This window comes from Oncorhynchus masou, chromosome 3 (assembly GCF_036934945.1).
Source record: "Oncorhynchus masou masou isolate Uvic2021 chromosome 3, UVic_Omas_1.1, whole genome shotgun sequence".
In the NCBI taxonomy this organism is placed as follows: domain Eukaryota; kingdom Metazoa; phylum Chordata; class Actinopteri; order Salmoniformes; family Salmonidae; genus Oncorhynchus; species Oncorhynchus masou.
This window is the reverse complement of record NC_088214.1, coordinates 29,676,629-29,689,181: the sequence shown is the minus strand read 5'-3', so window position 1 is coordinate 29,689,181 and position 12,553 is coordinate 29,676,629. Positions and strand designations below refer to the sequence as shown.

The window sequence follows — 12,553 nt, the reverse complement described above, 5'->3', positions numbered from 1 at the left end:
CATCAAGGAACCCACCAGGTACAACCCAAAATCTGTAGACAAGGGCACCCTCATAGACGTCATCCTGACTAACTGGCCCTCCACATACACCTCCGCTGTCTTCAACCAGGATCTCAGCGATCACTGCCTCATTGCCTGCATCCGCTACGGATCCGCAGTCAAACGACCACCCCTCATCACTGTCAAACGCTCCATAAAACACTTCTGTGAGCAGGCCTTTCTAATCGACCTGGCCCGGGTATCCTGGAAGGACATTGACCTCATCCCGTCAGTTGAGGATGCCTGGTCATTCTTTAAAAGTAACTTCCTCACCATTTTAGATAAGCATGCTCCGTTCAAAAAATGCAGAACTAAGAACAGATATAGCCCTTGGTTCACTCCAGTCCTGACTGCCCTCGACCAGCACAAAAACATCCTGTGGCGGACTGCAATAGCATCGACTAGTCCCCGCGATATGCAACTGTTCAGGGAAGTCAGGAACCAATACACGCAGTCAGTCAGGAAAGCAAAGGCCAGCTTCTTCAGGCAGAAATTTGCATCCTGTAGCTCTAACTCCAAAAAGTTCTGGGACACTGTGAAGTCCATGGAGAACAAGAGCACCTCCTCCCAGCTGCCCACTGAACTGAGGCTCGGTAACACGGTCACCACTGATAAATCCATGATTATCGAAAACTTCAACAAGCATTTCTCAACGGCTGGCCATGCCTTCCTCCTGGCTACTCCAACCTCGGCCAACAGCTCCGCCCCCCCCCCCAGCTACTCGCCCAAGCCTCTCCAGGCTCTCCTATACCCAAATCCAGATAGCAGATGTTCTGAAAGAGCTGCAAAACCTGGACCCATACAAATCAGCTGATCTGAACAATCTGGACCCTCTATTTCTGAAACTATCCGCCGCCATTGTCGCAACCCCTATTACCAGCCTGTTCAACCTCACTTTCATATCGTCTGAGATCCCCAAGGATTGGAAAGCTGCCACAGTCATCCCCCTCTTCAAAGGGGGAGACACCGTGGACCCAAACTGTTACAGACCTATATCCATCCTGCCCTGCCTATCTAAGGTCTTCGAAAGCCAAGTCAACAAACAGGTCACTGACCATCTCGAATCCCACCGTACCTTCTCCGCTGTGCAATCTGGTTTCCGAGCCGGTCACGGGTGCATCTCAGCCACGCTCAAGGTACTAAACAATATCATAACCACCATCGATAAAAGACAGTACTGTGCAGCCGTCTTCATCGACCTTGCCAAGGCTTTCGACTCTGTCAATCACCATATTCTTATCAGCAGACTCAGTAGCCTCGGTTTTTCTGATGACTGCCTTGCCTGGTTCACCAACTACTTTGCAGACAGAGTTCGGTGTGTCAAATCGGAGGGCATGCTGTCCGGTCCTCTGGCAGTCTCTATGGGGATGCCACAGGGTTCAATTCTCAGGCCGACTCTTTTCTCTGTATATATCAATGATGTTGCTCTTGCTGCGGGCGATTCCCCTCCTTCCATGGCCTCCAACTGCTCTTAAACGCTAGTAAAACCAAATGCATGCTTTTCAACCGTTCGCTGCATGCACCCGCACGCCTGACTAGCATCACTACCCTGGATGGTTCCGACCTAGAATATGTGGCCATCTATAAGTACCTAGGTGTCTGTCTAGACTGTAAACTCTCCTTCCAGACTCATAGCAAACATCTCCAATGTAAAATCAAATCTAGAGTCGGCTTTCTATTCCGCAACAAAGCCTCCTTCACTCACGCCGCCAAACTTACCCTAGTAAAACTGACTATCCTACCGATCCTCGACTTCGGCGATGTCATCTACAAAATGGCCTCCAATACTCTACTCAGCAAACTGGATGCAGTTTATCACAGTGCCATCCGTTTTGTTACTAAAGCACCTTATACCACCCACCACTGCGACCTGTATGCTCTAGTCAGCTGGCCCTCGCTACATGTTTGTTGCCAGACCCACTGGCTCCAGGTCATCTACAAGTCCATGCTAGGTAAAGCTCTGCCTTATCTCAGTTCACTGGTCACAATGGCAACACCCACCCGTAGCACGCGCTCCAGCAGGTGTATCTCACTGATCATCCCTAAAGCCAACACCTCATTTGGCCGCCTTTCGTTCCAGTTCTCTTCTGCCTGTGACTGGAACGAATTGCAAAAATCGCTGAAGTTGGAGACTTTTATCTCCCTCACCAACTTCAAACATCTGCTATCTGAGCAGCTAACCGATCGCTGCAGCTGTACATAGTCTATCGGTAAATAGCCCACCCAATTTGACCTACCTCTTCCCCATACTGTTTATATTTATTTACTTTTCTGCTCTTTTGCACACCAATATCTCTACCTGTACATGACCATCTGATCATTTCTCACTCCAGTGTTAATCTGCAAAAGTGTAATTATTCGCCTACCTCCTCATGCCTTTTGCACACAATGTATATAGACTCTCTTTTTTTTCTTTTTTTTCTACTGTGTTATTGACTTGTTAATTGTTTACTCCATGTGTAACTCTGTGTTGTTGTCTGTTCACACTGCTATGCTTTATCTTGGCCAGGTCGCAGTTGCAAATGAGAACTTGTTCTCAACTAGCCTACCTGGTTAAATAAAGGTGAAATAAAAAATAATAATAATACATTTGGTTAGGTCAGGTGGTATGTGTGTTTTTGTCTTGTCTAGGGTCTTTTGTAATTCTATGGGGCTTTGGTATGTCTAGGTATATGTAGGTCTATGGTGGTCTGAATTTGTTCCCAAGCAGAGACAGCTGTTTATCGTTGTCTCTGATTGGGGATCCTATTTATGTTGCCATTTTTCCATTTTGGTTTATTTGGTTATTGTCTATGTGTAGTTGCCTGTCAGCACTCGTGTTATATAGCTTCACGTTCGATTTGATTCTTTGATAGTTTGTTTAATGTTTTTCCTTCATTTAAAGGATGTATGCTTATCACGCTGCGCCTTGGTCTCATCAATATGACGAACGTGACAGGACCCATCTTTTAAAAAGAGCACACAGTGCCACCTACGGAGCAGCCGCAGATTAACAGCCAATAGCATTTCCAATGCCCTCACCTCGATTGTATTGTAAACAGTTATTTAAAGATTTTATTATATATATATACATTTATTTATACAATTGTTACCTATTATTACCTATAACCAGGACTGGCAATACAAACATTTAATTTCTTGGCAAGCAATTCATATTTTAGGAAACAATTATTGTGATTCATCCTATACTGTCCCTAACATCTTTACCCCATAGCAACAGATGTGGGATACATACACATACTTTCCACACCCTTCCCCCACAAACAACTACAAGCTCAGATGTTCAAAAGTTGTTCCATCGGGGAGCCCAACTCAAGCGAAGACTTGATGTGCGAATGCATATATAGTTGTTGCTGTTTGAGAAGGCATGCAAAATTGAGCAAGAATGGGGAGATTTGATTAACCAATTACACAAAATGTCTGAGTTAGTTTGAGAAGCCAAATTTAAAATGATACTTTTTCGAAATCAAATTTCTGACATTTACATGAATCAGTCCAAGACCACAGCTGCAGGATTTCAGATCAGATGGCGTCTGTAACAGAAATATGCCATGATCAGTAGGTCAACCTCTATATGAACCCTTGATATGATCAAGGTGTCAAATGGCTCTCTTACTGTGTTAGATTTCTGCGTGCTATTTTGAGAGGCAAAAGGGGAATGGCTGATCTGCCCCATTTCCTCAGAAAACTGAAAACTAGGTTTCTATCTTATTCATATTTGGCCCTCATCCACTGAGGAGGCAGTCTTTCAAGTCAATGTGTTTTTGTGAAGTATTGTAGTAATTTCTTGGAAAACTTTTCAAGTTAATTTTTTATATTGATTCTCGCAATTTTTCAGGGCCAGGCAGGGCTGGTCTGCTGAACAAAAGTACTATTTTGTTGCAATAGAAATATTTGAAATGCAGAGATAGACTTTTTCAAAGTACATTTCTAAAATAGCAGTAGGAGTATACGTTATTGCACAAATCTCTTCTGAGATTTTAGAGATAAAAGGGCAAAAGGGAATGAGTGTCTCTTCCCTTTCTCCTATTGTGCTAGTATAACGCATTCTCTTAGAATGTTTATGCTTAGCAGAATATGTATGCTTGCAACGCTTTCCCTCAAATTTGAATCAGTTCAACATTTCCTCTCAGAGAATTTAAATTGTCCAGCTGAATGAGGAATAATTCTGTTAAAGGACAAAGTAGAACTCAAATAAATGTCAGTTACTGGAACATTTATACTAAATGGGATAATGTATTGTGCAAGTGCACCAAAGGCTCAGAGCAGCTCTTTTCCCAACAAGTTGAATAGCACATTCTGATTCTCCATTAGAATTAAATTAATCTTGTTAATTGTACATGGGGAGTCACAGCCTTCAACTGAGTAATTCAATTTCTCAACTGTGTTAACCGTTGACAAATAGAATGAAATAGAATAAAAAGCTAGAAAATCAAAACAACAAATCATTTTTTCCCTCTGACAAAGTAATCATATATCATGGACACACTTCAGATTTAGAATCCGTTTTAGCCACACTTGATATACAGAGGGAGAAGTAATTCTGTCAATAATTAACTTTCTGGAAAATTAAATGAGAATGGCTGATAAATGTCCCTCCCGTCTCATAGCATTATGTCTGACCTGATGAGAGACATGCAGCTTGTCTCTTTAATTTCTAGTTAATGTTTTTATATTGACCCTGGCACTAACAGTCCCTTTATTGAACCTGAATTAAACAACTGATGTGAGCTTTTCAGAAAGTGTCTTTCTTTAAATACGCTGAGGTGGTCTTCATACTGAAGTCCTTTATTGTATTTTGAAAGCTTTACCCATGATTTTTAAAAGAACAATTACCACAACAGTCACTATGCCAACACAAAATGACAATCACACGTTCAATACCAAAAAGAAACAAAACCCATACACTTGAAGACAAAACATCAGTTCAATGCAGAATGTGAAATGTTATTGTGGGTAGTTGTGAGCGAGGTGGTCAATTACATCAAGTCATCTACACAAAGCCGGTGCGCCTCAGAACCCTACACCAATATCTCACAATTCACATTTCAGGGCCTGGGAAATCCAAGGTTGCCAGACAAGGTTCACTTATTAATCATCTTCCATTATTTTGAAAATGTTCAACCTCATTGTAAAGTCTCCAGATTTCTGCATCAGCATTGTACCTCCTCACGTACTAATTTGGGATTGACCATGTTTCATTACTTGATTTGTTGTCTTGGCAGTTCTTGTTGCCTCCAGGATGAGCTGTTACCATGTTACGAGAGCCGTTGAGCCCTGGATGCGCTCAGGGGAGTCCCTATAGGCTGTCAGTGCTGCCACCTCACATGGCTCAAAAGCACAATGAGCCAACAGTAATGTATCTTAAGGGAATGCATCTATCATCCCATAACACCTCCTGGGAGAGCCAGCTTTATATAAGTATCTTCCTGTCTGGATAATGTAACATCCTTCCCGTTCTTTCCTATTTCCTCTCACCAAATGAAGGCCTATAAAAGAAGAAATTCCCCAATCTGCAAGACGTGCTGCTACGCTATCTTGTTTTAAAGTTGTACATTTTTTACAAATCACATTAAATTGCGGTTTATCTATTCATGTAACGATTATTTCAATAGGATATCTATTAAGTTGCAAACCTCGTCCATGAGAGAACTGGCAAGACCATCGCCAGCAGCGACAGCAGCTCTTTCTCTAACAATCACCATTGCTAGATTCTGCAGGGAATTTAAGCATCCTTGGCCCTGTGACCCTCACATTCAATTTATTTATAGGCATGGGTGCTCTTCAAAACTAATATCACATATCTTTACATATTTCACAGGCATAGTAAATACATGCTGTGTAGTTATCATGTCAATGGCACTTACAGAATCGGATTCTCCCTGCACAACACTTGAACTCAGGAAACATTAAAAAAAATTACAGGACATATCAGGCTTGCTATTCAAATAGGACAAAGCCCCTTCACTCCAGAAAGTAACAGCAAGGATGACTGAGTTTGCTTTAGCTGGAATTTTTCAGTGCACCACCCGTAGGGCAGCTGTGACCAGGCAGAGAGGGGGAACATCAGCCTTCCTCTATATAACCCAGTTGGTGTTCCCTATTCGTAATGTGCAGACTTGCACACCTACTTTCTCCCTGGGTGTCCTTTAAAAAGATCACTGAACATATCAAAAGGCCTTGGCAGCACAATTGGGGGAAACCTCATTTATGTCCATTGACGGCTGAGGTGTTGGTCGGACAATATTGCACACGCACATGCACACACCCGCAATTTGCCTGCTAGGCAACCTTTCAAACAGTGCTGGCTGTGCTCTTTGCCTGATTCCATCACAGATCTGCAGGCCCTTTTCTGCCCAGCTGCTCTTCCCATGCTGACATTGGAGTTGGCCAATGTCAGCTACATGTGGGGCAGAGGAGGCAGAGAAAGAGGCCAAACTTGACCGACAGAGTAGATACACTCATAATGCAGCACTGAGGCTTGCTAAAAGCCTAAGCATGGTTAATGGCCCCTATACACAGACTGAGTAATATTTATTACACAGCCTGAGATAGAATAGAACAACTTGCAGGGATTCATTCAAACACGAATTTCAGGGGGACAATAAAGGTATAACAGATATATTTAGAAAACTTAAGAAATATTGCAATTGCATAAATGGATGACTCATGTTTCCCCTGAAAGATAACTATCTTTAAGAACCTGCATTCAAGTTCCTTGTCTTAGTCATTTTTGACACTGTCCCAGGGCACGTTATGATGTGTCCCACTTCTGTCCGAAAGCTACACCTATATCCTGTCTAGCCATACTCTGTGCATCTGCAATGAAACCTGTCATTTCAAATTGGACGAGAAAACTCAAGCAGATTTCTGAATTCATTGTTTTCCAAGAGATGAAAGTCAGTTCTGTCGGTAAAGAAATTCACCTTGTATGGCGACACATCTTTCAACATGCCCACAGTCAAGTAGCATTAGCAGCACAGCAGGCAAAAAATGCCCCCACTAATCTGGAGCTATAATTTGACTGAGGTGAATGTACAGTAGCACCATGGAGAGAGCATGGAGCAATAAAAATGAAATAGGCCTGGATGTGTGATGGAGGAATGGGAAGGACAGGAAAGGGTACAAATATATTCCAAGCTGAGGAAATTACCATTTTAAATGCAGGCATATCAGATCGAGCACATCACATTTGATATTACATTTAGAATAATTATAATGCTTTAGAGAAGATAGAGACGTTGAAAAATACATGGATGGGATATGGAAGTGCTTTTTGTCTCTTGCTTGGTATGGTATGGTTCACCAGAGTGCAGTGCAGCATGGACAATAACAGTGCAGTACAGTACAGTATCATTCAAAGAAAGCTGTGGCACAGGGCACATATTCCTTTATCTCCTTTATCTTTATCGCAGAAAAACTTTGAAAAACTATAGTTTGTAAGATTAATCTCTTTTCAAAAATAACACACACATATATAGTGGCTTTGCGAAAGTATTCACCCCCTTGGCATTTTTCATATTTTGCTGCCTTACAACCTCAAATTAAAAATTATTTTGGGGGGGTTTGTATCTTTTGATTTACACAACCTGACTACCACTTTGAAGATGCAAAATATTTGTTATTGTGAACCAGACAACAAATAAGACAAAAAAAAATAAACTTGAACTATTCACCCCCCCCCCAAAGTCAATACTTTGGAGAGCCACCTTTTGCAGCAATTACAGCTATAAGTCTCTTGGGGTTTGTCTTTATAGGCTTGGCACATTTAGCCAATGGTATTTTTGCCGATTCTTCATGGCAAAACTTTCCGCGCCGACAGAGATGGCCGCCTCACTTCGCGGTCCTAGGAAACTTTGCAGTATTTTGTTTTTTTACATGTTATTTATTACATTGGTACCCCAGGTAATCTTAGGTTTTATTACATACAGTCAGGAGGAATTACTGGATATAAGAGCAACGTCAACTCACCATCATTACGACCAGGAATACGACTTTCCAGAAGCGGATCCTGTGTTTTGCCCACCACCCAGGACAATGGATTGGATCCCAGCCGGCGAACCAAAACAACGTCGCCGTAAACGGGGCAGACGAAGCGGTCTTCTGGTCAGGGTCCGGAGACGGGCACATCGCACACCGCTCCCGAGCATACTACTCGCCAATGTCCAGTCTCTTGACAACAAGGTTGATGAAATCTGAGCAAAGGTAGATTTCCAGAGAGACATAAGAGACTGTAACGTTCTTTGCTTCACGGAAACATGGCTCACTCGAGACACGCATCGCACCGACAGAAACAAGCATCTTTCTGGTAAGAAGAAGGGCAGGGGGGTATGCCTTATGATTAACGAGACATGGTGTGATCATAACAACATACAGGAACTCAAGTCGTTATGTTCACCTGACTTAGAATTCCTCACAATCAAATGTCGAAGGCATTATCTACCAAGAGAATTCTCTTTGATTATAATCACAGCCTGGATCATTGTTATAATAACTTCCGCGACGCATATAAGGCCCTCCCCCGCCCTCCTTTTGGAAAAGCTGACCACGACTCCATTTCGTTGCTCCCAGCCTATAGACAGAGACTAAAACAGGAAGCTCCCGTGCTCAGGTCTGTTCAACTCTCGTCCGACAAATCTGATTCCACGCTTCAAGATTGCTTCAATCACGTGGATTGGGATATGTTCCGCACTGCGTCAAACAACAACATTGACGAATATGCTGATTCGGTGAGCGAGCTTATTAGCAAGTGCATCAGCGATGTCGTACCCACAGCAACTATTAGAACTTTCCCAAAACAGAAACCGTGCATTGATGGCAGCATTCTTGCGAAACTGAAAGTGCGAACCTCTGCTTTTAACCAGGGCAAGGTGACCGGAAAGATGACCGAATACAAACAGTGTAGCTGTTTGTAGTTTAACAAGCTATAAGCATCAGTATAGAGACAAAGTAGAGTCACAATTCAACGGCTCAGACACAAGAGGTATGTGGCAGGGTCTACAGTCAATCACGGATTACAAAAAGAAAACCTGCCCCGTCGCTGTCCAGGATGTCTTGCTCCCAGACAGACTAAACAACTTGTTTGCTCGCTTTGAGGCCCATACAATGCCATTGACACGGCCCGCTGCATAAACCTGTGGACTCTCCTTCACTGCAGCCGAGGTGAGTAAAACATTTAAACGTGTTAACCCTCGCAAGGCTGCAGGCCCAGACGGCATCCCCAGCCGCGTCCTTAGAGCATGCGCAGACCAGCTGGCTGGTGTGTTTGCGGACATATTCAATCAATCCTTATTCCAGTCTGCTGTTCCCACATGCTTCAAGAGGGCCACTATTGTTCCTGTTCCCAAGAAAGCTAAGGTAACTGAGCTAAATGACTACCGCCCCGTAGCACTCACTTCCGTCATCATGACGTGCTTGAGAGACTAGTCAAGGACCATATCACCTCCACCATACCTGACACCCTAGACCCACTCCAATTTGCTTACCGCCCCAAAAGGTCCACAGACGATGCAATCGCAACAACACTGCACACAGCCCTAACCCATCTGGACAAGATGAATACCTATGTGAGAATGCTGTTCATCGACGACAGCTCAGCATTTAACACCATAGTACCCTCCAAACACTGGGTCTCAACCACACCCTGTGCAACTGGGGCTGGACTTCCTGAAGGGCCGCCCCCAGGTGGTGAGGGTAGGTAACATAACCTCACAGTCAAAGTTTTAAAAAAGGAGATAATCGTATCAGAGGTAGCACCCCCTATCCACATCGACAGTAGTAGGACAGTAGTGGAGAGGGTAGTAAGGAATAAATTCCTCGGGGTACACATCACGGACAAACTGAATTGGTCCACCCACACAGACAGTGTGGTGAAGAAGGCGCAGCAGCGCCTCTTCAACCTCAGGAGGCTGAAGAAATTTGGCTGGTCAACCAAAAGCAATCACAAACTTTTACAGATGCACAATCGAGAGCATCCTGTCGGGCTGTATCACCGCCTGGTATGGCAACTGCTCCACCCACAACCATAAAGCTCTCCAGAGGGTAGTGAGGTCTGCACAACGCATCACCAGGGGAAAACTACCTGCCCTCCAGGATACCTACACCACCCGATATCACAGGAAGGCTATAAAGATCATCAAGGACAACAACCACCCTAGCCACTGCCTGTTCACCCCACTTTCATCCAGAAGGCGAGGTCAGTACAGGTGCATCAAAGCTGGGACCGAGAGACTGAAAAACAACTTCTATCTCAAGGCCATCAGACTGTTAAACAGCCACCGCTAACATTGAGTGACTGCTGCCAACATACTGACTCAACTCCAGCCACTTTAATAATGTAAAAATGGATGTAAAAATGTATCACTAGCCACTTTAAACAATGCCAGGTTTATGTTAACATACCCTACATTACTCATCTCATATGTATATACTGTACTCTATACCATCTACTGCATCTTGCCTATGTCGTTCTGTACCATCACTCATTCATATATTTTTATGTACATATTCTTCATCCCTTTAAACTTGTGTGTATCGGGTAGTTGTTGTGGAATTGTTAGGTTAGATTACTCGTTGGTTATTACTGCATTGTCGGAGCTAGAAGCACAAGCATTTCGCTACACTCGCATTAACATCTGCTAACCATGTGTATGTGACAAATAAAATTTCATTTGATTTTTGATTTGATTTGAACTCCTTCATTTCCTTCAAGTTGGATGGGTTCTGCTGGTATACAGAATTATTTAAGTCATACCACAGATTCTCAATTGGATTGAGGACTGGGCTTTGACGAGGCCATTCCAAGACATTTAAATGTTTTCCCTTAAACCCCTCGAGTGTTGCTTTAGCAGTGTGCTTAGGGTCATTGTCCTGCTGGAAGGTGAACCTCTGTCCCAGTCTCAAATCTCTGGAAGACTGAAACAGGTTTCCCTCAAGAATTTCCCTGTATTTAGCTCCATCCATCATTCCTTCAATTCTGACCAGTTTCCCAGTCCCTGGGATGAAAAACATGCGAAAAAACTGCGATGAAAAACATCCCCACAGCATGATGCTGCCACCAGCATGATGGTGTGCTCGGGGTGATGAGAGGTGTTGGGTTTCCGCCAGATATAGCGTTTTCCTTGATGGCCTAAAAGCTACATTTTAGTCTCATCTGACCAGAGTACCTTCTTCCATATGTTTGGGGAGTCACCCGCATGCCTTTTGGCGAACACCAAATGTGTTTGCTCATTTTGTTCTTTAAGCAAAGGCTTTTTTTCTGGCCACTCTTCCATAAAGCCCAGCTCTGTGGAGTGTACAATTTAAAGTGGTCCAATGGACAGATACTCCAATCTCCGCTGTGGAGCTTTGCAGCTCCTTCAGGGTTTTCTTTGGTCTCTTTGATGGCTCTCTGATTAATGCCCTCCATGCCTGGTCTGTAAGTTTTGGTGGGCAGCCCTCTCTTGGCAGGTTTGTTGTGGTGCCATATTATTTCCATTTTTTAATAATGGATTTAATGGTGCTCCGTTGGATGTTCTAAGGTTCAGATATTTTTTTATAACCCAACACTGATCTGCACTTCTCCACAACTTTGTCCCTGACCTGTTTGGAGAGCTCCTTGGTCTTCTTAGTGCCTCTTGCTTGGTGGTGCCACTTGCTTAGTGGTATGGTAGATTCTGGGGCCTTTCAGAACAGGTGTATATATACTGAGATCATGTGACAGATCATGTGACACTAAGATTGCACACATGTGGACTTTATTTAACTAATTATGTGACTTCTGAAGGTAATTGGTTGCACCAGATCTTATTTAGGGGCTCCATAGCAAAGGGGGTGAATACATATGCACACACCACTTTTCAGTTTTTTTTTAATTTTTTGAAATCTTTTCAGTTCACCTCACTAATGTGGATTATTTTGTGTATGTCCATTACATGAAATCCAAATAAAAATACATTTAAATTACAGGCTGTAATGAAACAAAATAGGTAAAATGCCAAGGGTGGTGAACACTTTTTCAAGGCACAGTACACACACACACACACACACACCTCGCCTCTAGATTCTCACCTGTAGATCTTATAGCGTGTGGAGAAACCCTGCTGGAAGCGTTCTTTGAACTCTGTGTATTCAGGACAACGGTGGAAAGGCCCCTTCTCGGACAGTAGCCAATCCAGGTGGCTGCCACTCTGGCGTCCAGTGCTGGCAGCAGTGAGTGAGGGGTTCTTACTCTGCTGTCCCTCAGCCAGGGCCAGAACCCAGCCGAGGTGACCCAGCACTGTCCACTGCCATAGGAGCATCAACAGCAACCATTTAACAGCTGCAGCACTCGGCCAACACATCACCATCTTCCTGTTTGGCACCCGGGACCAGCATTCTTCTACTAATCCCTCCTGACCTATAAAGGGAAAGAGAGACGACATGTTTTGGGGCTCAATTCAGAGGTCAACTTGAAAGAAAATAAAAACTTGGACACCTTTCTTGACTGTATCACTTGTGTTTATTTAGCTGATGTATCAACCTCACAGCCTTCGTC

The 12,553-nt window shown here is 43.5% G+C and overlaps 1 protein-coding gene across 1 annotated transcript in view; it reads right to left on the bottom strand.

The window, feature by feature from the left end:
- Nucleotides 1-12,553, bottom strand: part of LOC135514213 (BMP/retinoic acid-inducible neural-specific protein 3-like) — a 118,492-nt gene that overhangs the window by 77,810 nt on the left and 28,129 nt on the right. Inside the window, exon 2 of the mRNA XM_064937529.1 lies at nt 12,088-12,415. Within this exon, the coding sequence (XP_064793601.1) occupies nt 12,088-12,365 (278 nt within the window). The 5' untranslated portion in view covers nt 12,366-12,415. The remainder of the gene's footprint in view (nt 1-12,087; nt 12,416-12,553) is intronic.